The 25,742-nt window shown below is 41.6% G+C and overlaps 1 protein-coding gene across 1 annotated transcript; it reads right to left on the reverse strand.

Annotated features, from left to right (window-relative positions):
• Window positions 1-965: 965 nt before the first annotated feature.
• Window positions 966-22,060, reverse strand: slc6a5 (solute carrier family 6 member 5). The gene is made up of 15 exons (XM_078258191.1): window positions 21,992-22,060; window positions 19,928-20,075; window positions 19,160-19,291; window positions 18,859-19,032; window positions 17,181-17,331; window positions 16,204-16,336; window positions 13,634-13,768; window positions 12,494-12,597; window positions 11,495-11,619; window positions 11,155-11,267; window positions 7,436-7,567; window positions 6,924-7,023; window positions 5,457-5,557; window positions 1,806-1,973; window positions 966-1,121 (listed from the first exon to the last, which is right to left on the reverse strand). The coding sequence occupies exons 1-15, from the start codon at window positions 22,058-22,060 to the stop codon at window positions 966-968; spliced, it is 1,941 nt and encodes a 646-aa protein (XP_078114317.1).
• Window positions 22,061-25,742: the final 3,682 nt, after the last annotated feature.

Below are 25,742 nucleotides of genomic sequence, written 5' to 3' on the forward strand. Positions count from 1 at the left end.
ATAAAGAGAGAGGGTTTCACAAATGATCCCTCTAGGTTCAGAGAGAAAAAAAGACCCAAGCTTCTATCATACTGCAGAGTCATCCAGGCCAAAGTGTATCTACTGAAAGTGGATCAGGATGCATTTGCTACTCTACTGGGACACACATTGCAGATCTTGTAATCTATTTTTGACAAAGCAAGAGCGACTGAGCTGTAGCTATTGTGAATATACATATATACTGCTGGATAGGAACAAAATGTGATACCAGTGAATTTTTTTATACATTTTTTTTATATTATTTGTATTGCCGTTGGAAATTTGTTGGATGGAACAAAACACAGATCCCCGCTGAGCTTGTTGAACCATTGCTTCTCTGTCGCTCAATTTTCTTTTTGTTTGCCTGTGTCTGCTTGCACCAAGATGATTCATTATCTCTGCACACAAATATGATGGCACACACACACACACACACACACACACACACACACACACACACACACACACACACACACACACACACACACACACACACAAACTCACACACACACAACTCCATAGGGAGCAGCTATGGTGAGTCTAATATTGCAAGTGCAGTCTGAGCTGTGTCATTTTATGACACAATTTTCTCTTGGAATAAAGATCCCTGGGAAGGGTTCTGAAGTAATCAGTGGTCATGTGTGGGGGGCAATGATAGCCCGTTAACCGTGTACGAAGCAGCAGCGGAGGAGTAGACTCCACCTGGGCAGCCACTCCTCCATGAGAGAAGAGAGGAAGTGGTGAAGAAGAAAAGAAAGAAGAGGGAAAAGAAGGCGTTTTCCACATCCATGATACAGGGAGGAAGACAGGAAGCAAAGAGGGTGAGGTAGGGACGGGAGAAAGAGAGAGAGGAGGAGGGAGAAGAAGAGGTGGAGGTTGCCCCCCTCCTGGTGCCCCCTGCAGGGGTTGGAGGTGGTGGGTGCGGTGCCGTGCCGCCTGGGCGGCTGCTACTGGTAGGAGCCGAGCTGGAAGTCCTTTGGGGGCAGCTTGAGGCCCAGGGAGTTGGTTCCCAGAGGGTCCATCATGTTCTTGTAGCGTTCTCCACGGTGCTTCATCAGGAAAGGACCCCAGTCAGGCTGAGGGGAGCAGACCAGCTTCAGACGCTGCAAGAGAAGAGGCACACAGCGGGTTTATACAGGAAGCACTACAGAGATCTGTAGTGGGGGGATGGGGAACAGAATTGTTTAGCAGTAGCTAGCTTGGATCACAAAAGTACATTTCTAGGATAATTGATAAAAACCTACAATTAAAAAAATGTTATTGGGTACCTTTTGCTTGCAAAACATCATCAAATGTTGTGGTGGGTTTGAAGTTATTTTGCAGCAGTACCATACAATATCACCCAAATGTATGAGTAAAAATGATGATGATCAGCATTTATTACAGTCACAGAAAGGAAAGAGATTAAAATGTAAGTTGGAGGATGGTCTGTGATTGAGGCTGCTGTCAGAGCTGCTGAGGGAACGTGAGAGACCTGATCATCATCATCCTTTAATCTGAGTATCTAAAAGGGACCTGCCGGACTCCTGAAAGAATTTCCAAATGAATACTCAGCCAGCAGCCCGCCTCTCCCTGCTTAGGAGCGAAGGATGAGACTATTGATTTCTCCGAGTGTGTGTGCGTGTGTGTGTGTGTGTGTGTGTGTGTGTGTGTGTGTGTGTGTGTGTGTGTGTGTGTGTGTGTGTGTGTGTGTGCGTGTGTGCGTGTGTGTGTATGTGTGTGTGAAGCAGACAAAAACAAAAAACGTACGTGACAATGTCTGGTCACAGCTTTGTCTCAATTATTACCTCCATAAAGGTGCCCGGTGCGATGTACATCTTAATGCCGAACATAATGGGGATCCAGATGACGGAGCAGATGACCATGAGCCAGCCCATAACCATGGACCAGGTGGGGTAGGTGTAGTCCTCGTACGTCATCCCCTTCCACTGGTACAGACTCAGTCCCAGGATGCCCTGCACAGACACGGGAAACCAGGAAATGAGCGTTAAATGAGATGCTTTCTCTCTTACCTTCAAGAACTACTGCCGCAGTGTCCTTGAGCAGCATCGCTTTGGCTTCTGCTTCAGTGAAGCTGCTCAGTGGCTACAAGTTTAAGGATGTGGTTGCACTGGTCAGTTCCACAGGTATACAAGCTACCAAATGGAGTTGTGTTTGCAGATATCCATAGAAAGATGCACACTTAGTTTTTTTGTGTGTTTATTTTCATCACTTGCAAAATGAGTTGCCTGCTACAAGAGGATACTCATTTCTAATGATGAGGTGTGTGAGGCTGTAACTTCACTTACAAGGCAAATGTGTGAAACAATCTCTATAGCTGAAGAGCAAAATCTGTCTATGTTGTGCTGTAAGTTTGCAACACAACCTGCAAATGTACGATTTTATACTACGATTCTATTCTTTTAACATTATTTTTGAAATAAATAAAATAATATCACTAGTTTCCTTTTGAGAACCATTGAAAACATGTTCAGTCTTTTGAACAGTTTCATCTCAAAGAAACATCACATAAGTTTTGTGTTGGAAGGTCACTGTCAAGCTGCAGAAAAATAACCAAGATGACCTCCAGTTCTGGAATCCAACATTCATATATCACATATAGACTGGTTTGCTTTCGGGCACAAGTCTGCAAATTATGTTGCAACTTTATGCTCCTCACAACTACAAATACTACTGTATATACTGGAGTGAGGACACCCCACAATCCTTTAGGGAAACCAATTACTCTATGATTCATCCAAAGCCGGCGGGAAGCTAAACTATGAAAGCAAATTTGAGTGATAACTTCTGAAGTAATTTATTAATAAATGATTTGCCAGGTTCTGCATCTTTGAGATGCAAATTCTCATTGGTAAGAATACAAACAACTGTGAATCTTAAAATAATGGCCCAAATGTTCATTTTAAGACTTGTATAGCCTGATGTTGTCTGCACTAAACGAGGACTGTACAGTGGATTTCTTCCCAATTAACTGCAGTGAACTCAGGACAAAGAGCTGTGTCCACTGTTCCATATAAAGAAGAGGATGGATGACAGTGAAAAATGATACAGAAGAAAGAGAGACTGGAGATGTTACATTGTAGCAAACAAAAACATTTCATGCAACAGCAATGTAACTTTCGGAATGAAAGCCTTTGTTTCTGGAATTAGCCTGGTCCCAAATAGCTAACTTTTAGCAAATGAGGCGGGGGGTGTTTTGATCATGCACAACAAAACAAAACAAAACATGAAAGAATTAAATCCCCCTTTCAATACCTCGGCCAGCCATGCCAAACACTTATTTATGAAGTTAAATATTCAATTTCACTCAGATTGAAATAGCACCTCGCGGTGTCAACATAAAACACAGCGCTTTAAAGCTGTAGCGTGTAATTCACTTTGTGGTGAAAACAAAGTAATTTCACCCAGGAATAGCTCGTTCGTTCCTCAAACCATGATCTTTTTCCTAAACTTAACTAGTCGTTTTGGTGCCTAAACTTTTCATCGCCGCATAACGCTCACTTTTTCTGGTTTAACTCTACTACTATGGCCTCTGAAAGGACGTCATCTGGTGGTGCCTGTAGCCGACTCGCAGTCACCTATTGGCGGATAAACAACTGCCGCTGGTAGCCGGCATCCCGGAGCTCTGTAGCGGCTAAACGCAAGCAGAAACTGCCGCTTGCATTTAATCGTTCTATGGCACTATAGACTGTTCACGTTACAGAGCTTTACTTAGTTTAAAATCCTTTTATTTTAGGTATATAATATATGGAATATTTGATGGGGGTAGTAGAATAATGTTCTTACTATTTGCAGATAAATATAATAAGAATGTAAAAGGTTTCCATAAGAGACCAAGTGTGTTTTGGTGTATGCTTATTTAGCTTAAGCCATAACTATAAGATAGTTAGGGTCACAGTGGCCTCGAGCAAAGTGCATTGAGTAATAATAACAAGTGAAACAGGAGCAGAATGTACAGCTTCACGTGAGAGCAAATATGAAGACAAAATACAGCACAGTGGCCTCTAACCCTGGTGTGTGTTGTGTAAAGATAACACTTCCTGTGCTGGAGAAAAGAGGGGGCCCAAGAAAGAAAGAGATGAGGGGAAGTATAGAACGGGGCTCACAAGCTCAGACAGTCTAGAGATACTTGGACCGGCTCTGGCTTTTTGTCTGTTGCTAGGGAAACTTAGTCTTTGCATGCTTTGTGATCCCACAGATCTGTGTATTGAAACTCTGATGCTTGACTGATTAAACAAATGTATTTAACTTGATCTTATCGTCTTATTTGGCTCTTGATTAGGATCAATGTAATTCCAATATAACGAATGCACGGGATATATAGGTCTTTTATTTGGAGTCAGACACATTGTCCCAAAAGGGGGGGACACAGAGGAGGAAATCCCCAAAAGGGGGAATACATGTTGTCCCCACCGGGGATAAAAAAAATAATCCAGCGAAGGCAGGGATATGTAGACCAGAAAGGGGGAAATCCCGTGCATCCCTCCCGGAAAAAACACACCCTGGGTGCACCAATGTCAAAGCAGATATTGCTCAGGACCCAAGGAAGTGCAGTGTCTAGTGGGAAGTTGTCTGGATGAGCAGTTCTCGAGAAAGAAGCAATACAGCCATACAGCAATACAAATGAAGGGTTCCCCTCCCAATACACTCCACAGTGTGTACATAACACACTAATATTAAAAATTATCGAAGTAGATCGCAAGAGCTTGCACTAAATTAAATAAAAAGACAGACAGACAGACAGAGATTCCTTCCATTTTAGTAAGATGAGCAGAAAAGAGAGTAGAAAAAGGGACAGAGTTGAAAAAAAAAAATAGAATAAGAGGAAGAAAATGAAAACAAACCAAAAAAAAAGAAGTCACACAGAAATAGATTAGCCTGGGGTTGTGCATCAATGAGCTCCCTGAGGAAATCGGATCCCCCTTAAGAGCAGCAAGATGACCTGACGGCCCGACTGCTGCTCCATTTGTCACCTCTGCTTTGGAGCTACAGTGGTTTCCAATACAATTACTAACATGAGTGCTGGCAATTTCCCAACACTGGCATGCTGCTCCTGGGCATAAGAATTTACAGATTCTGCTACACAGAATTTGACCAAAAAAAAGGCTATTTTACAGAAAATGTGTTCTTTGGAAATAAATGTATATGTGTGTGTTTGCAGTAGCTGAACAGATTATTTGGAAATTCCTGTTTTGAAAAACAACAACAACAACTTGAGACTTTGTGACATGACAGGAAATGGAAGGAAGAAATAATTTTCGATTTTAGTGTAACAGGAGCAATTTCTCCTCTGTTCCTTTCCAATTGCAAATCAATGAACTTGAAAGGCGAGTGAAAGTGAAAATGGAAGCCGCACATGTCAATGTGTGTGTGTGTGTGTGTGTCTGTGTCTGTGTCTGTGTGTGTGTGTGTGATGATATGACCAAAAACAAACATACCGTCAGAATGGTTGGAGTCACAAAGGCCCAGCAGATTCTCCAGAATCGGTTTGGCTGGAAACCAACCATCATTTCAATGTCCTCGCAAAACCTCTGCAGACCTGGAGGGACAAGAAAAAAAAGGAAGAGAAATTAAATAAAATAAAAGAACAGAAAGTCAGGCAGAGGAGACACAGAGAGTGACCTGGGTTTAATAAGGTCCCTGAAAAAAACTAGAAAATTCAATCAATCCTTATGAATGTGTGTGTGCGTGCATGCGTGTGTGTGTGTGTGTGTGTGTGTGTGTGTGTGTGTGTGTGTGTGTGTGTGTGTGTGTGTGCGTGTGTGTGTGTGTGTGTGTGTGTATCTGTGTGTGCGTGCATCTTCAGATGTAAGAGCAGATGTCTTCATTGCTCTGACTTTATTGATGAATAACAGTGAGTGACATGAAGAGGCAGAGTCACACAATCATTTCAATATGTCACTTGAACTGATACTCTGACAAACTGGAGAAGAGCTGCTTGCGTTGTTCCTTGGTAACAGCCATCTGACACACACCTGAGCTCTCTGTGTGTGTGTGTGTGTGTGTGTGTGTGTGTGTGTGTGTGTGTGTGTGTGTGTGTGTGTGTGTGTGTGTGTGTGTGTGTGTGTGTCCTATACGTTACAACAGAGACCCCTAGTGGCCACGACTGGAATAACATGTTGTACATAGCAGAGAGAGAGAAGTGACGGTTGGTTTTTTTTCTTGTTTGTTTGTTAATTGTTTTCCATTAAGGACTTCTGGATAATATATGTAAAATATATATTTACAGTAGACAAAATCAAACCATTCATTTTTCTGGTTTAATGAGCTGACATTTAAATAAAAGATCTTTAGATTTGGTCATTTTGTATACCCCAAAAGACAAAAATTCAGTGTTTCGTCCAGATTGTTTGTATTTCCAAATTGAAAAGCCTCTGAAACAGCATTCAAATCCTCACGGGACACTAACCCTCTCTGCATAGTCATAGGGAGGACTATGCAGTCTGTGAAAACAGTTAGTATAATGTTACTGAAGGGATTACTCAAGTGACATCACGCTGGTATCTCGGTTTGGGCTGGGAGACTTCACGATTTTAATAGAAAGCCTGCATCACAAACTGGGGGTGTGGAGTCGCAAAGACACAGGTATTTAACTAGGCATTGAGGGTCTAACAAAAGATGCTATCGAGCTGCAAATGGTAGTGTATGATATTATCCAGCACTTTTGGAGCCAGACCCACACGAGGGACTAAAAATCTAAATATATAAACCTTGACGCCCCACCTTGTCGACCGAAAGAAGAATGAACAGCCATGGTGTGATAGAGATTATCCTATCTGATATTGGATATCTGATTATGGGATGTAACTTTAACATTGCAGCCTGGAGTTGCCACTAGCAGGGCTTCAGACTTTCATTCTTTTTGGTCAAAGGTCATGAGATAAAAAAGGATCAGCTGTGCTCACCATAGAGGTAGGAAATCCCCACCAGCTCGCAGATCGCAATGATGACCAAAGAGTAGGAGGCTGCGAATGTGTCCACCAACTGCAGCATGAACATCCCACTCTGCCACAAACACACACACACACACACAAATCAAAATATTACAAAAACAATTGAAGGCTTCATCTTACAATGTCTCTCCTCTCTCTCCTCCTCCTCCTCCTCACTGACTTTTTTTCCACCTCTGACTTGTCCATGGTCATAACTTTCACATTGACTTGTACCGGATCAAAAGAAATGACATGTATGAATCCTACTTTAGGCTGGATTTTGCCCTCTGAAGCTGTCTGGGAGGACTTTAATGAGACTCTGTCTCTCTTGTTTCACTCAGTGAGCCTGTCCTCTGAAGGCTACAACAATTCACTTTCAAATGCAGAAATCTGTCGACTTATTCAAAGAAAGAGTCGCAGGGCGCGTGGAGAGTGCCCTTGGTGTTCCATCAATGTGTATATAGATGTGTGTTTTTGTGTCGTACCTCTGTGATCATGGGAAAGCCCAGGATGAAGAAGCTGGCGCAGCAGACCAGGGTGAAGAGAGGTTTGTGTTTCCTCAAATATTTGGGGAACTCGTCCGACACAGAGGTTACGATGGTCTCAATGGTGGCAAACTGGGATGGAGACGAGTGGCAGGAAGGAAAATGAACCAGAGAAAAAGAGGAGATAAGGGTGGGAAAAGTCAATTTATTTAAATCACTAAGTATGATGAAAGATGTTTGATTTGGCCTGAAAAAAAAAACCGTGGCTTAAGTTTAATTATCAAAAGTTCAGCATATCCTGATTGGCTTTCTCCACTACATAATTACTGAAAATTGTCCATTTAGCCCAGTTTGCAGCAGCATTTCAACTGAAAAGCCTCCAGTCAGCAGGTTTGCCTCATTTGTATCAGAGCAGCTGCTGCTGTCGGAATTCAGTATCCAGCGTTGTGAGCCGTTTTTCTTCAATTCATCCAATAAGCACATTTTTTGCCGTTAATTTCATTTATTTCTAAAACAAATAAAGAACATTATCCTAATCCTGAGCAGGAGAAGATTTCATTGGCAAATGTAACATGATGATGACTCAGAACCCAGAGGAGAGCAGTGGATGAATATACAAACAGGCAAATTGAGTGAGGTTGGTATAGTTTGTGTGTATGTGTGTGCGTACTGAAGAAACCCATTGGCACTGAACTATCTGCCTCCTCTCCGCTCCTCTACTTCCTCCTGAGCTCCCAAAACTAATTTCCCGCCACCATCCCAAGCCTATTACTGCCGCGCTGCTTTCTACAACAAAGCCACCAGCCCTCTCCTCTGAGCACCCGCTGCCAAGGCAAAGTAACATCATCGTTTACTGTTACTGTTGACATGTGTCTTAATGTGCCGCTGTGCCCTCTGCTCCTCTGCTCGGTTCAGGAGCATCACGGTGCACTTAAAGGAGTTGGTGTTTTAGCTGGAATTGTTTGCCCAGGATTGTATCTGGAGGTGCTCTGGACTTTGAAAACATCCCGGAGACTGAAGTGTTTGTTCACTGAAGTAACAATGGGAATTAATCAGTGCAGTAAGTGAAACAATTACAGTTTTTGCAACTTAGAAGAGTAGTTGTGCATGGGTTGTACTGAAAAGGAAGGCACTTTAAAAATGTATTGGTTAGTCTCACCTAACCCGGGGAATATCTGTCTCTTCAGCTGCTTAATGCTGCTTAGTTATTCATTAGCTAAGTTCTAACTTTGTCTGTGTGCTGGTATGTAGTGTACAGTGGGTTTATCAATGCTTTTTTTGCTAAATACAGCCTGCATGATGCTGAAAACAAGGTTGATGATGGGAGCATTTGCAGTTAAAACAAAACAGCGCCTTAAAGCTGAAGGGAACAGAACACAACAAAAGTGTATAGAATTATTGTTTCAATTTATTTTCCATAAGCAAAAACATTTCAGAGCGTAAACAGTAAGCCTTTAGAAAGCAAAAAATATATTTTGTGACTACATTTTTAAATGCAATTATTAATTAATAACCTAAAGACAGAATAAGGAAATAGAATTATTAATTGGTTCATTTAATATTCTTTTCCTGTTTTTCATATTGAGTTTCTTAGTGTATCATGTAAATGCATGTGTTAGCAACACATTTACAATAGCTTTTTCAGATTGATTAATTTATGAATTAATTATAATTAAACATTGTAAAAGTCCATAAATATATATTCTGGTGGCACACCTGCCTCTAGCCTCTGCCTCTTTCTGCTGTTGTTATTGTTGCTGAATTCTTATTTTTTACTGTTTTTAAATGTCTTATGTACCCCTGTACGGTGTCCTTGAGTGCAGAGAAAGGCGCCTTTAAATAAAATGTATTAAATGTATTATTAGTATTATTATAGAAACTGGCTAAAGCAGTTTTGATTATTTCCACTAATCTCCACAATATTTTTGTGATTGTTTAGTCCACACAGAAAATAGTGAAAAATGCTTACTAGATTGTACATTGTACTTAAAGTTAAACTTACTTTAGTGTTGTTGCTTTTGCAAAACTTTAAGGTTAACTTAATCTCACTCTAATCACACAGACCCCCCCCCCCCTCTGCTCAAGTACCTGGAGAGCTTAGCGCTTCAGCTGAAATCAGTCGCAGTGGGTGGTGTGTATGGGTAATTATGTTAATTGGGTCAATGTGTGTAGCATTTATACATAGCTGGATGCCGCTACCAAAGTTGAGTGTTTACTTTGAAACTCTCGTTACTGACATAAAGGTTGCTGATGTTATGAAACTTAAGGTGTGTGGACACACGTCGGCAGAAAAGGCAGTCGGGCTGATCAGTCTCCCCAAATTGGTCAGAAAAGTGCCTTGGAACACAACAAGGCGACGAGATGTAATACGTCTCCATAACAGCAGGCGGCGCTAATCTGTACTGTCGCCCAAAAATGAAAACCGGCAGCTGATTGGACGAACTCGTCACATAGGTCTTGTTTCTCCAGAAATTCAAAGACAGACTGTCATGGCGGCTTGTTCAGAATACGATCTCATATTGTACTAAAATAGTTCACCAAAACGTGTTTCTGAAAACATTTTAAGCGATAAATAGGCCATACAGTTGCTGAATCTGTCTTCATTTCAGATCAACAAAGGTCAGTTCAAAAGATTTTTGTCAGATTTTGAGAGACTCTAGTCACGCTCATTCCGCTCCCCGTTTCCAGGTTAGCACTCTACCAATCAGATGGGTCATTTGAGTCCGACTGCCGGCAGTGCCCGCCCCGCCGATCATACATGTCAAATCGGCAAAAACGAAGGATGACGGCCCCTTGGACGGACGACGGCATGGAACACACCGAACAGACTCGAGTCACTGACCTCGCCAGACTGTTCACACCTTAGGAGATCTTCACCAACAGACTGGTTGGTGTTGCAGCCACAACTGAAACACTGTTTTCTCACTAACCAACACCCAGAAAATTAATTTACAAATGCTTTTTAGAAATGAACACTGACACTCATATGTATGAATTCACTGACTATGTTCAGCCTCTTACTCTGCTCTAAGACTAATCTTTACACTTAAACGAAAAATCCTGTCCTTAGAGTTCCGCCTGTGAATACTTATGATATTGACATAGAATCAAATGACAATGCGTAATGTGACAGGCCCACAGAGAATTATCATCATCTCTGCAGCTGCTCTACTGAGCTTTTGCGCCTCTGTTAGTGTTAAAGATGAACTCACGAGCAGCACAACTCATTTCACATCCGTGAAAAAGGTTTGGGAGACCTTGATGACTTACACAGGAACATTTAATGAACTCAGTTGAGGAGACAATTAAGCAGGTAGTACAGTTCAACCACGATGTGTGATTGTGCAGTGCCGTCCCAACTCTCTGAAGTTCCTGTGCTCCTCAAGGTGTATTTAAACTCTACTTTATGTTAGCTGAACCTTTAAGGTAAACAAAGATATTGCAGGCGCCTAAAACACAGATGCTAAAGCCTAGTTCAGCCTATCTCACTCGCTCTCTCTCTGGGAAGTAGGCAAAAGTGTGGCTGGCCCACCAACCTCCAAAAGGAGACAGTCCTGAAACAAAACATTCCTTTATCATACAGCTGTCTATACTCTTTGTATGGATAGAGAGACAAACATAACTGGCCGAATATTCTCGTCCCCTAACCTGTGACCTATGAATCACCTGACAGCAATACAACAATACATACACACACACACTTAGGGAGCAGTGGTTACCATGGTATCCAGGCCAAGAGTCAGGAGCATGAGGAAGAAGATGATCGCCCAGAAAGGAGACAGGGGAAGTCTGGTCAGAGCCTCTGGATACACCACGAACGCTATGCCAGGACCTGACACACGCGCACACACACACACACACACACACACACACACACACACACACACACACACGCACGCACAGACACGTGTGAATGAGGATGTTAACACACCCTCTCCACAGCAGATAAAAAGATCAAACTTTTTGTGTGTGTGTGTGTGTGTGTGTGTGTGTGTGTGTGTGTGTGTGTGTGTGAGCAGCACCGGCCCACTGCTGCTGCCTGCTGCTTTGGTATCTTACCTTCATCTGCCACCTTCTCTATCGGCACTTTCAACTCATGTGCCATGAAACCAATGACCGAGAAGATGACAAACCCAGCAAATATACTGGTGGCACTGTTTGTACATGTCACAATAATAGTATCCCTGCAGGGGGAAAATAGGATAGAGAGAAACAGAAGCTATATAAGCAAATACCTGCTGTAGTGACTAAAATAGTGCAGAACTATTCAAAACATGCTACATATAACAAGTGATGTATAAGGATGAAGCTCTTTTATTTGATACAGGACAAGAAATGTAATGGCGCTATCTGGTGGCAGGAAAAAATACTGCAACGAGAGAGCTCTAAAGGTGTTTACAGAAGGTGTACACAAGGGGGTGTAGTGCTTTGTATTGTAAAATGTTACTGTTTTTTTTGTTTACCTGGTGAAAAACAGCCACACCTTAAGTCCAACAAGTTTTCTTTTATTTTATATTTATGCAGGCTTGTTCTATGAAGCACGTGTGTGTAATATTTGAATGGGTGCTTTATTGATGGTATTTAAATAGAATTAGTATTTGCAGAAAATATTCACACATACAACCATGTAAAGATAATTTATGTTTTCTACACAACTCAGCTTTCATTTGCTGAGTTGTGTTTACGTGGAGAAAAAAATGTCTACCCATTTTCTTTTCTTATATGTATTAGCATGCAACATATTTTCCAAAAATCTGGTTTTCACCACACAAGAGACCAAATGTTTTGTGCTACTGAGTTTTTTTGTGTGAGTGAGAGTGTGATAAATAAAATACAATATAGAAGCATAAAGTTGAAGAAAAAATAAATAAATATATATATATATTTCCGTGATTTTAAACACGGGGGGGAGGGGGGGGAGCTTCAGGTGAGAATACATGAGAGAAACACTGAACTGCTGGCTGCAAATAGTCACATTTATTATTGACATTTCTATCAGACATACAGATACAGTGTGTCTATGGTGACCGTTTGGTGGTTTACCTTTTGTGTGTTTACCTGTAGCAGTTATTGTGGAACTTATTGTAGGAAGAGAGAGTGATGAGGCCTCCCCAAGCCGCCGACAGAGAGAAGAAGATCTGAGTGGCTGCGTCTTTCCACACCTGACATAGGAGGAGAGAAAGAGCTGCGGGTAAAGAGCAGGAAAGGACAGTGCAAAGCACATCATGGTTGAATTAGTCTCACATTAGTCTCACTTTGCCAGACCTTCCTCCACAGCACTGCGAAGGAGGGTCTGGCTAGTCCACACAGCATTCCGGGATGGGGGAAAAATGTGCTCTGGTTTATTGGCATTTCTTTAAACCAATCACAATCGTCATGGGCGGCGCTAAGCACCGGGAAAAGCACCGGTGTGTCTGCAAAATAGCCTCTGGAAGGAACTTGTTTTGGTGGAACATGTGTACGTTCAAAAGTTGTTTTAGTCGTGCAACAGAAAACTCAGATTGGACAGATAGTCTAGCTAGCTGTCTGGATTTACCCTGCAGAGATCTGAGGAGCAGTTAACCATAGTCCTTAGAAATCCACCGGAGTTTAAAATTCCAACACAAAAAAAACGGAAGGTAACCGATATCTGGCTGAAATGAGTAAAATCCGTCGGAATTTTAGACGGCAACAACGCAAACCAGGAAGTGGGACGCCATGGATATAGACTAGTCTCGCATTGCCAGACCTTCCTCCACAGCGCTGCGGAGGAGGGTCTGGCTAGTCCACACAGCATTCCAGGATGGGAGAAGAACAGTTTATTGGCATTTCTTTAAACCAATCACAATTGTCATGGGAGGTGCTAAGTGCCAGACGGAGCCACGGTGCCGCTGTAAAATAGCCTCGGGAAGGAACTTGTTTTGGTGGAACATGTGTACGTTCAAAGGTTGTTTTAGTCGTGCAACAGAAAACTCAGATTGGACAGAGAGTCTAGCTAGCTGTCTGGATTTACCCTGCAGAGGTCTGAGGAGCAGTTAACCATAGTCCTCATAAATCCACCAGAATTTAGAATTATAACACAAAGAAAGAGGAAGATGATGGACATCCGGCCGAAATGAAGGACATCCGGCGGAATTTCCGGTGGCACCTGAACAATCCCGGAAATGAAACGTCATGGATATAGACTATGGTTGAATTAAACGAGTGAGCGCCATGTACCTTTGCATCACTCAGTTTCTCCCACTTTGGTGTGATAAAGTAGAGGATGCCGTTGAAGGCACCGGGTAGGGTCACTCCTCTGATCAGCAGGATGACCAGCACCACGTAGGGAAATGTGGCCGTGAAATACACAACCTGAGCAGAGAGGAGACATGATGAGGCAAAATGAGAGAGCGAAGGAAATTGGGACAAACATGTCATAAATAAAGGTAATACTTGCTTACTAAAGCAATACACTGGAAATCAGAGGTTCTTAAAAGGAGGCTATTCTTGAGACCATATATTCAGTTTTAATTTGTCCCTTTTCTGCAACATTCACATTCATTCATTTTTTGTAGTCATCACAGCGTCCAACATAAACTTAATTTAGCTATGACAAAAATGCCCTACATAACTGGAAGGTTTCTTAGGCAACATGTTTTTGAGGGATTATTTCCTGTGTCTGTTGATCAAAACAAATAGTAACTTTGTAATACAAGAAACAATCATATTTCTCTCATCCTTTTCACAACAGTGTTTTCCAGGTTTGATTTTTCCACATATAGATTATGAAACGTGAGGTCCCTAAATAATGCACATGTAAGAGTTGTCAACAGAGCTGTAGTCAAGTCCACCTTTGTTCTCTTCAAGACCACTTAATCACCTGTTCATAATGTGTGTGATGTGAGAGACAGTATACCTTCTACTTTAAGATGATAATTATTTGTAATAATCAAAAAGTGCAGCGTAACACACTATGGGATCAAATTAGGCAATATTATTTACTTAAAATATAAAATGGAAATGTTCCCGTTCTTGAACTTATTACTTGTCCTGAAGAACTCATAGTACGAAGTGTTTGCAGACATTGTGTCTGTGGCCAAAATGAAAATTATGGATACCTGATGATTGAGATATATGATGCAGCCAGGCGTACACCAGGCGACCAATCACAATGTCTGTTCAACATGGATTTTGAATTAAACTAATACCTGTTTTCTGAACGAGCGCATATAGTGCTGGACTAGGTCAAGACCAACTAGAATATTTGGCGAGTCCAAATACCAACGAGTCAAGGAGGAGTCCGAGACAACAGAAAAGCGTCTTGAGCCCGGACTCAAATACTACAGCCCTGGTTGTCAAAGCATTTCTGCAGCTGCATTACAATGTAATAAGTAACTTTTGACACACACACACACACACACACACACTGCCCCCTAAAATAAAAAGTGATGAAAAATGCAACTCTGTTGGTGCAGTCTTCCATTAGTCTCACAATATATAAATGTTAACTATGCCAACGGAGGTCTCTAAATGTTACCACAGTGTGTGTCACATCTATGTCCAGTAGAGGGCAACATTATACAACAATTCAATCTGAATCATCTCTAAATCCCAGGTGCAATCAGTACGCTGTAAAATGTTGCCTTCTGCATGTTGTCTCTCGTCAATCAACAGAGGAAAATAGATCCACAAAATGCCCAGATGAAACGTGTCTACCAAATCTCTAATTTTAAATGATGAAGGGAGTATATATATATATTTTTTTTTTTTTACCTTTTTCTATTCAAGGAAGGTTCATTGAGAGGAAGCCTCTCTTTTGCAAGAACACCCTGATCACATTCACACAGTTCCACATTCATACCTGGAAGCTCCACTGGAGGGGTTGGAGGTTAAGGGCCTTGCTCAAGGGCACCTCAGTGGTGGTAATGAGGGAGGGACAAGTGCTGCTCTTTCACTTTCGGTCTGGGGATTGAACCGACAACCTCCTGGTCACACACTCGCTTCTCTAACCTCTAGGCCACCATTCCCTTTTTCTCTTCTCTATCAGCAAAAGTATAATGTTATTAGTTATTGCATCCAGCATGAAGTGTATCTGACAATCCATTGCAATGCAAAATTGTGCTGCTTAGATGCTGTGTGTGTGCTCAGGCAAGAAACCCTGCTGCCAAAGATGCTAAATGGATGGTTAAAGTCTGTCAATTATCTGCTTTCAGTGCTTATTCATTTGCACTGCTGCCCTGTGAAAAAAAAACGATTTTTAACACATTTTTAATTGGAGCAACAATAGGGTTGGGTTTTGTTTGCAATTTATTGAATCTGAGTCCAGAATCGAACCTGCTAATTGAATCTGAATCTTCTAGAATCTACAAAAGTATTTAGGTGTTGTTGTGTTTAGCTTCTTAGTTTAAAAAGAGTTATTTATATGCCCTAAACTATTTTAAGTAACAAAAGTTATGGACAAAAAAAATCAAAGGCTGACAAGAAATCCAAATCAAGTTTCTCCACATTTATCACATATAAAAGATGGTATTCAAAGATGAATGAATCTGGGCATCTGAGGTAGATCCAAAATAGAAAAAGGCTGTGAGAGCCCAAATCTTGGTAACAGCAAGGAATGCTCAATTTAAGCGTGAGGGGTTCCCTTGCTGAAGACATGCAGGCCTCACTGCTTATACCGTTATGTGCCACATTTCCTCACTAGGGGGCACTTTCATCACGGAAGGGAAGGGAAGGGACCCACAGTTGTTCTTCTGGTGCGAACAGCAGAGATTAGAGGTTTGGTTTGAGGAGTCTGTGTGTTGTGTTACCTTTCCTGATGACTTGATTCCTTTGGCTAAAGAGGCATAGACGATGAGCCAGGCCAGGAGCAGACAGCCTGCCAGAGGCCAGCGGATGTCTCCTGGATATTCGATTCCTTTAGAGATGTGCAACACATTGTACCTGCAGGTAGGATTCAAACAGCAAAACTCAGCCGGAAAATCTCAATAAACGTAAATGTAATGCAATTACATACCATACAAATCTGTACAATGCAAATTCTTCATTTAAATAATTCATTTATAGTCCTACAAGTCTGCCAGGGCAGTAAGATTATTTCAACCTGCTTCAAACACAAATGAACTTGATTCAATAATTTATATATCATCAGGTCTTATTTATCTTCATTCTTTTACAGAGGGTTGCCTTATTCTGTCTTGTCTCAAGAGACTGTCACACATTCCGTTTGTTTCGTATTTTGTTGAGTTGTAGTTGTAATACTTAGTTGGTTTTTAATGGAAAGCACCTGTACTTGTACTGCGATGGCAGATTGTACACGTGTTTAAAAAAAAAAAAAAGATTTCAAGGAATTCTAGGAAAACGCAGCTGAAACTGTTGTAAAACTCTAGTTTCAGGTGATTTTTGTTTGTGTGTTAGATTCAAAGATTTAAAGGTCCTCTTCTAGACCAAAAATGTTGACACACGGCTTTGTGAAACCCTTTCAAAAGCAACTGGGCAAATTTTAAACACAAAGTCAAAACATTATTATCTATTATCATTATGACCAAGCCTGGTCTCAGCAATAAGTGTAAACCTTTTGCCGCAGCCAGGTGATACAGTTCCAAAGACCCTAGAAAGCCAAACATCTGCAGGAGAAGAGTAACTGAAAAAAATATCTAAATGTATCTCTCATCTGTGGACATAATAAGAAGTGTGGAAATTAGACCTGTAAACTAAACTGTAGGCTACATGTCTCGTTTTTTTCTCTATTCAATTTTAATTTCCATCAAACAGAAGCTACACTCACTTGAAGTACTCCTCACTGGGGCTGACGTAGGTCTTGTTGCTGTCCACAGTCATGTTTAACAGTTTCGTCAGGTTTCCAACAGTGTTTGCGGACAGACAGAATGTGGAGTTCTTGATGGAGGTGATGTTTCTGTCCCGCAGGATGCACGTGTCTGTTCCAATCAGAAACCAACACACGTCAACTGGGAGAGACTGGCAGAGTGCTACTGTGGGACAGAGCCTACTGTCCACTCAGGTTTTCACACCGAAAGCAAAGTGCTCCCGCTCCCCCAGGGGAGGGCTGACAGAAGTGTGGATCCTCAGTGAAAACTGGACCCAGCCCTGTTAGATTTTTGTTCTTTTTGACATATAGTCAGATATGAATAACAGAAATGATTACACTGAATCTGTGCCTCGTTTCTGATACTCCAGGAAAGATAAGATAAGAAAACCGTTTTTTTTTCTTCTTTTGACTGGACAGTTTTTCACGCAGACACATCGGATAAAGTGTGAACACAAAAGAGCTTTTCTATATGACTTACATTTTTCTAATCCTGATTTTAATGCAGACAACATGTAGAATGGTTTGCACTCAGAAGTTAATTTCTAAATTCAAGACAAACAAACTGACTGAAACTTTCTGCATATTGTCTTTTTACAAAACAATGGCGCAACCACTCAGAGGCAGAGAAAGACAGTTTTCTGTAACTAAATGGGGTTGGGAAAAAAAAAAACCATGAAAAAACAATTAATTTAATGCTACACCACCACAGAATATGGTCTCAAAAATACACCTTAATAAAAAAATATTTTTGACACAAAAATGCGAAAATGAAAAACTCTAGCAAACATTTTGTCCACCCCACATGTACGCATGGGAACGTATAAAAGTCACAGGTTGCAAAACTACTTCATTAATCACTGTCAACTGATTTTCTTTCTGATTTCTGATTAAATTGCCAATATCTCTCCTTTATCTGGTATTTCCCTCCTTTCTGAGGTTTAGAGAAGGAGTGTGAGAGACTACAGTAGTGCTGAACTGGCCTGTAGTTGGTGTAGCAGCCAGCAGGGGTCAGTCTCGGGCTCACTGCAGCACTGCAGCAGCTCAGCCTGTACAGTAAATGTGTCAAGCAAGCAGTTTTTGTGCTGAATTCACAGAGTCGCTAAAGGCAAATATGACACGAAATGAACGGAATTTCGATAATTATTCGACGCAGATCGACATCAAACCGTGCTCGATAATTTCCCCACAGTGAAAACATGATTTCATCTACAGTTTCATTAAAATAAACGGACTGCTTCAGCTGTAGGCTATATAATGCAGCTTTAAAGGATAAAAAAATAATATATATCTGACATTATGATACAAAAGAAGAATCAAAACTATTTAAAGTGTTTTTTTCTAAGTTGTATCCGTCACATTGGGGCCCTCCTTGCATATCAGCGACCTGTATCATGAAGAAGAATTGAAGTGATCTGGATTTAAAGAGTTTTTTTGAGAGTGAAAACCCCGCAGAGATCACAGGTCAGGATTCATTATACTGCAGGACACCTCAGCTGGGGGAGTCATGACGCATTGCGCATTGTGGAGAGAGAGAGAGAGAGAGAGAGGGGTGTGTGTGTGTGTGTGTGTGTGTGTGTGTGTGTGTGTGTGTGTGTGTGTGTGTGTCTGTGCGTGTCTGAAGGTGTGTGCGTCTTACCTAAGAGCAGCATGTCTTTGTCCTTACATTCCACCGTGTTCCACTCATTCCTACAGTTAGCCCATGGCAGTGAGCCCTTCAACGAAGCGAACAGGTAGTACAGTGTCCAGCACATAATAATATTATAGTATATGGCTATCAAGACAGATATTATCAACATGGCAATCCCGCAACCTAAAATAAATAAATGAGACGGAAATATATAAATTACTCTTAAGAAAAAGTAGAGAACTCGTGATGAGAATACATGAGTTTTTATTTTTGAATTTGTCTTTTGGCTTGGTTAGTTGTGGCAGTTTACCTTGCAGAGCTGGGATGCATTTCCACACTGACACAGGCCCCTGGCTGGCGAACTGGCCCAGGGACACCTCCAGCAAAAAGATTGGGATGCCGGCAATGCACAACATTGTCAGGTAGGGGATCAAAAAAGCTCCTGCAAAAGGAAATGAAAACCCAGGCTATACAGCGCAGTTTAAGAGCCAGCAAAGCCTGAACCTAACATGAGCATTATCTCTAAATAAAATGGAAATCAAACTACTCGTGTCTGCGTCTCGTCTGCTGACATTTAAACGACACACAGTATGGATCATTACATTGATTAATGAATAAAAAAAACATAAATGATCTGTAAATGGCTTCGAGCATAGTTGAACAAATGAATAATAACAATAATGATTGTTATAATAATACATCTAATGGACTGTTATTGTTACAATTGCTATTAATAATATTATTATCAACTGTGGCTCTTTTCATAGCTGTCTTAATGGTGTAAATATTATCTTATTGCATTTTTCTTTCTCTTATCTTTATTGCTTTTTTCCTTCCTTTTTTATATAAAAATGATCACTGAACAAAATCTCACCTGTATAAGCTGTATGCTGTATTTCTAGTGTAGTATGTGTCGCCTGGTTAAAGGCCTACGATTGGAAGACACATCTCAAAAGAAGCAATAAGAAATAATTCAAACACTAAGTTAAAACGAGGAGAAATTCGCAATTTTCTGAACAGAGTTTTCGTTCGTTTCTGTTTGGGGAATTAAAAAAAACGACCGACCCAGAACTCTTACCTCCACCATTTTGGAAGGCAAGATAAGGGAACCTCCACACGTTCCCCAGTCCCACCGCATAGCCAACCATGGACAGAATAAAGTCCATTTTATTAGTCCAGTTTCCTCTGGCCTTATTCTCATCTCCCCCATCGTCATCATCGTCAGTCTAAGAGCAAAAAAAAAACATTAATTTATTCTCCAAAATAAAATGCCAGCCTTGTCACACTGCAATCCAATTTAAAAGATTGGAATAATAATAATAATACTAATAATAATAATACTAATAATAATAATAATAATAATAATAATAATAATAATAATAATAATAATAATAATAATAATAATAAAGCGCCGTGCCTGGGCCTTAAAGGCAGGATTTAATAACGAAAAAATACAACCACTAACAAAATGCATCACTCTTTTTATAAAATCACTCATACAGTTTACTAACATAAAGACCTTTAAAAATGTGTGTCTATATTTGAGTTCTCTGACCCCTTTTGCTCGCTATTTCTATTCCATGTTCATTTCGTTCACGGTTACAGATGCGTTTGACAAATCAAAGATCAGCATCAGCATCCTAAAGACAAGCCTGTTTATAAAAAGATCTTCAACTGCCATGATAGGTCCGTTACTGCCTCCAAACCGCCTGGAAGCACCTCCTAAATCTCAGATGCAAAGATGTATTTTTAAAAATAAAAAAAAAGCCAAATATCCACTAACATAATGTGAGCAATAGCCTACTAACAAAAAAAATGCATAATTACAACTGCACCGCAGGATCTGAGCAGATCCATAAAAGAAATACTTGAATATTCAGATACATAAACCATGCATGGGAATGTGTGTTTACGTGTATACGTGTATAAGTGTGTGTGTGTGTGTGTGTGTGTGTGTGTGTGTGTGTGTGTGTGTGTGTGTGTGTGTGTGTGTGTGTGTGTGTGTGTGAGGGGTGGCGGGTGCCCTCGCGGGGATTGGAAACAATCCGCAGTCTCATGTAATACAGTGCTGTCTATCAGCAACACCTGCTTCTGGGCTATACCAAGTGTGTCTGCTGAGAGCAGGGAACACCGAAAATACCGCGAGAGTAGGCCCTAGAATTGAAGCCTCTTTATCTCTAATTGTGTCACCATTGTAGCTGTGAGCAAGAATCATGCGGAACAAATCACCGGAAATCGGTTTAAATCAAATCAAAAGAAAAAAAAGACAAACAGTGTCGTTCAGGACTAATGTTCCCTGTTCACTGACTGTTGATCTCATCCATCACACTGATTAATAAACAACACTCCCGCTTTGTTCCCGGATATGTAGCTGACATAAGCAGGTTTGATAGTTTTGATGGCACACATCAGATTGGTGCAGAGGGATCAGGGCAGCACGCTGCGCACAGCAGGGACGCCAAATAGCACAGGATCCATCCAAAGTACTGTTCTTTACATGCAAGCATTCAGTCTTTGGGGGTTGAGAAGGCTATCAGCTTTTACTCATGTTGGTCTACAAGTTATAGCCACACTGATCCAGCAGTATCAACCTCTGCCATGTGGCTTTGGGGTGATCTCAATGCAGCCTAAATTACAACAGAGAAGCAAATAATTGAATCACCTTTGTTTGTTAAACTTTTGTTTTTCTTTCTTTTCTTTTCTGTTTTTTTTTTTTTTTTTAAACACCCCGATAATAAACGATCGGTCAATGCTATAGCCTCATTTGTTCATTTTTAAGCGATTCTTAAGCCACAAGCATCCGCTGATTCAGCTCGGAAGTTGTCAAAGCACATCTGTGCACTGACAAAACCACAAACCAAGCTGCATAGTTTAAAGGGACACACATTAAAGCTCAGCATCGCAGACTCTAGATTTCCCCTCTTTCCCTCCATCACACATACAGCACTGATCTACCAAAGCTCTGCGTGGCGGTAAGAGCTCCCAGGGGTTTGCACCTTCCCTGTTTTGGAGGCAGCAGGTTAATCCAGTAAGCTTTCTTATCAGCGACACACGGTAACATCCACACCGCACCTGCTTCCAGCCGCCCCGCTCTCAGACCAGCCGCTCTTCGTTAAGGAAACGGATCATTTAACTGACTTACCACCGCCACGGTGCCGGGCTGAACAGACGTGTTCCCATCTGTTCCCAGTATGATGGTGGTCTGGCTCATAGCCGTCCAGTTGCCCGCGGTGTTGTTCTGCTCTGCAGTGGCCCGGAGCGGGTCGCCGTACTGGGCGGGCCCCCCGCGGGCCGAACCAGCGGAATCCTTTCTGAAGGCCGAGTTGACCACAGCGGATCCAGGGGCCGCTGGCGCGGTGCTTTTAAACGTCCCATACGCTTTATTGCTGTCCAGTTCTCCCGGTTTATTTTCCGTGGGACAAAAAGTTTTGCCCTCGTTGAACGGAAGCGGCGGCTGAGGCGCTGGGTGATGGTGAGGGGCGGGCGACGGACACGCAGCCGTGTTGTCCGGTTTGTTTGTTGTAAGTACCGCAGCTCCGTCGGGCTGCTGCGCCGGGATGTAGCTGCTGGGAGCGCTGGTCGGCTGTTTGGCCATTTCTCTCTGGTCAGAGAAATCCTGGAACATGGGAGGAACAGATCAGCAAGACAAAAGGCAACAGAACGGCAGAAAGCATGAAGCTGTGAGGCTACTGCAGCCCATATCTGATTTGGGACTAAAAATGCTCTATTCTCTTTCTGTTCTATAGTTTCAGCTCACAGTCTACCGTGTGTGTGTGTGTGTGTGTGTGTGTGTGTGTGTGTGTGTGTGTGTGTGTGTGTGTGTGTGTGTGTTGGAGGGAGGGGGTTGCTTTGCTTCTCCAGTTCTCGCTTTCTGCAAGATTCTTTAATTTTACGCCCCATTTCCCCCTCATGTCATTCAGCCCCACATCCGCTGATTTTTATGGGCAATAGACAAGCTGCTGCGGGTCTCTCGGTAGCTCCGCTGTCCCCGGCAGGCATGCAAGATCACCGGTGTTACAGCAGTGAGCAGACCCTGGGGCGGCGGCATTACAAATGACTCCCTAAAATTTAGTTTTGAGGGGGGCGGGAAAACAACCGGGAAAGCCTCCAGTATAGAAATAAAAGTGGCATGGGTCCTTTAAAAAAAAAAAAAAAAAAATAAGCTTTTGATTGATTAATGCTTAATTCTGTTGTTAATTAGTAAGAAAAATAACTGCACCTGGTTGTAATCGCTTCTCTTTAAATAGAAAAAAAAATACATAAAAAAATAGGAAACGTGCTAGACTACGCTACACTAAAAATTAAACTTTAGTTTCTCCATTTAAACTTCTGAAAAGCCACATTATAGTATTTTACCAAATAAAAAAAAAAACAAGCTATATGGTAACAGAATAAAGAAAAGTGAGAAAAGAGAAAAGTTTTCAATGTGGAGCCGCAGCTGCATTTCAGCACCACGGAGAGCGCCAGAACAGCAACGTGCCAAACTGCATTTAAAAAGAAGTGTGAAATTAACATGAAAACAGCTCAGAACAAGTTCATTAAACAGATGAAACTGCAGGTGGAGAAGTAAAGAAAGTGTTTCAGGACACTTACCATTTTTCGCAGATGTCTGCTGGCAGGCTGGGAGCAGCTGTACAAAGACGAAGAGAGGACTGGAAGCGGACTGGTTGTAGCCGCGCAAAGCTCCAAGTGCAAAGCTTTTCTACAGCTCCGTGGGAAAGACCGGAGTTTGCGTCAGTGCGGAGCAAGGTGCCCTTCGCGTGACATTTTCTTGATAATAGGAGTTTGATAAATCATTGGCCTTGGATTCCGGATTTTTAAAGGGACAACCGGAGCCAAGACGACGGGGGCTCGTGTGTGCGTGCGTGCGTGAATTGTGTGCGTTCTGGTTACGCAGGGCATGCGTGAGCGCTGGACGGACGCTTTCAAAACTGATTAATACACTTGTCTCTTGGGATGTGTAGGATGCTCACACACACATACACGGACGCATCCCACACGAGCACACACAGCTCGTTTGGGATAAAGATTTCCAGGTTTAGGCTTTTATTGGAGAAGATCTAATACACCAGAGTGCACGCGGGTCTTAATAATGTTTGTACTGTGCTGAGTCGGGTTTCTTTGATACAGTTACAATTACACAGTTGCCACTCTTAAGAAAGAGGCATTTCCAGTCCCCAAGATTCTTGGTTTTATAGAAAAACTTTGTTCTTTTCCGTCATCAACATTTAGGCCTGCAAAATGCAGAAACTACATAGAAGCAAAGAGCGCTTTAGTTGTAGACGTGTTCATTCAAGTTGTAATATGTCAAAGACCAGGCTGGTATTCTTTATACATATTATTATACACCATAGGCATACCATAAATATAGGCCTACATACATCTTTTTAAGTTGTAGAAGTAAAATAGACGGTTAAAGACTATGTGCTATAAATGGTCTGAACTATAAATAGTGTTTCCACTTGGCTGGTTTTACGCACGCTACAGGCTCTATACGTTCCTTCGTGCGTCACTGATAAGGAGCATTGGTCACGTTTATAAAAAAAAAAAAAAATAATAAATGAAAGTAGGCGAGGTCTTTATAGAGCTACTCATTTGTTAAAGTCTTACGCAAGAAGGAGGCCTCTTTTTTTTCTTAAATCACGTGTGTCAGGAGGAACCGGAGCCAACCACTGGATCCTGGACTGGAAGGAGTGACAAAAAGGTGCCTTAGCTTCTAAAACACTGCATTGCGCATATCACCCTCCAAGTCTCCCTTCAAACGGATAGTGCGTATGCAAGTCCTGTGTGTGGTGATTTATCCAAAAACTAAAAAGACACAAGCGACCTCGTCTGTCTCACTAATTAAGAATAACTTTCGTTCATTATAAACAGTTTAGGCCTCCTTACAGTGAGTGCTGGAGCTGAACACAAAACACACACAAGTAAGGGAAATGTGTTTCGTAGCCTATATCATGTTTAATCTTGACAATTTGCAGCAACATTGAAATATTTCTGCTTAATAAAGCCACGTGTAGCCCCGACCCTCTCCTCTGATTGGCTGATTCAAACAGACTGGCTGTACATTGGACGCTAATCTGAGACTTGACAGTCCAATTATAAATGTGTTAAAGAAAATAACCAGTTAGTTGCTTAGCAACAACGTTGTTTTTCTATTGTTACAGGCCATAAAGCCAGGCGGAACATAGGACAGATAGGCCAATAATAGTAATAATAATAATAATAACATAATGAAAACCCACTGCCTGTTGGAATGTCTACATTTTTTATAACAGGCCTATATATAACCATTGACCTATTTACTGTAACTGATGTTTTCATATAAATAGGCCATAGCTAAAATAATTAAGCTTTTTTTTCACAAGCATAAGCATCCATAAGACATAACGTTAGGCTACAAGGCAGGAGAACAAAATTAAAATCATTTTGAATCTAAATCCTCATTTGCGTTTTTCTCCAGGCTCATTAAAATAAAGTAGCCAATGCAGTTTCCTACTAGATGTCCTGTTTTTAACCTCCGCTGATTTTACGACAGCTGAGGAGGTTTGAGGCAGTGTCCCTGCTGGGATCAGTGTGGTTAGCCCGGGACACGCAGAGTCCCACTCGGGGACGTTCCCTCGCTATGCACGCTGCGCTCCCTCTCCGTCCGGCGCCGATAAGAGGCTGAAGCGGCTGTATTAGCCGCCGCCTTGAGTTTAATTACATTGTCAACAGAGAATAATTGTAATTGATTTCTGCTCGTCTTCCAAAGACCGCTGAACACACAGACCGACGTGCGCGCGCGCACACACACGCGCACACACACACACACACACACACACACACACACACACACACGACCATAGTCTAGTATCTATCTAGTTTTGATTCTCATGAGGATTTTAAATGTTTGG

This window comes from Sander vitreus, chromosome 1 (genome assembly GCF_031162955.1).
Source record: "Sander vitreus isolate 19-12246 chromosome 1, sanVit1, whole genome shotgun sequence".
NCBI lineage: Eukaryota > Metazoa > Chordata > Actinopteri > Perciformes > Percidae > Sander > Sander vitreus.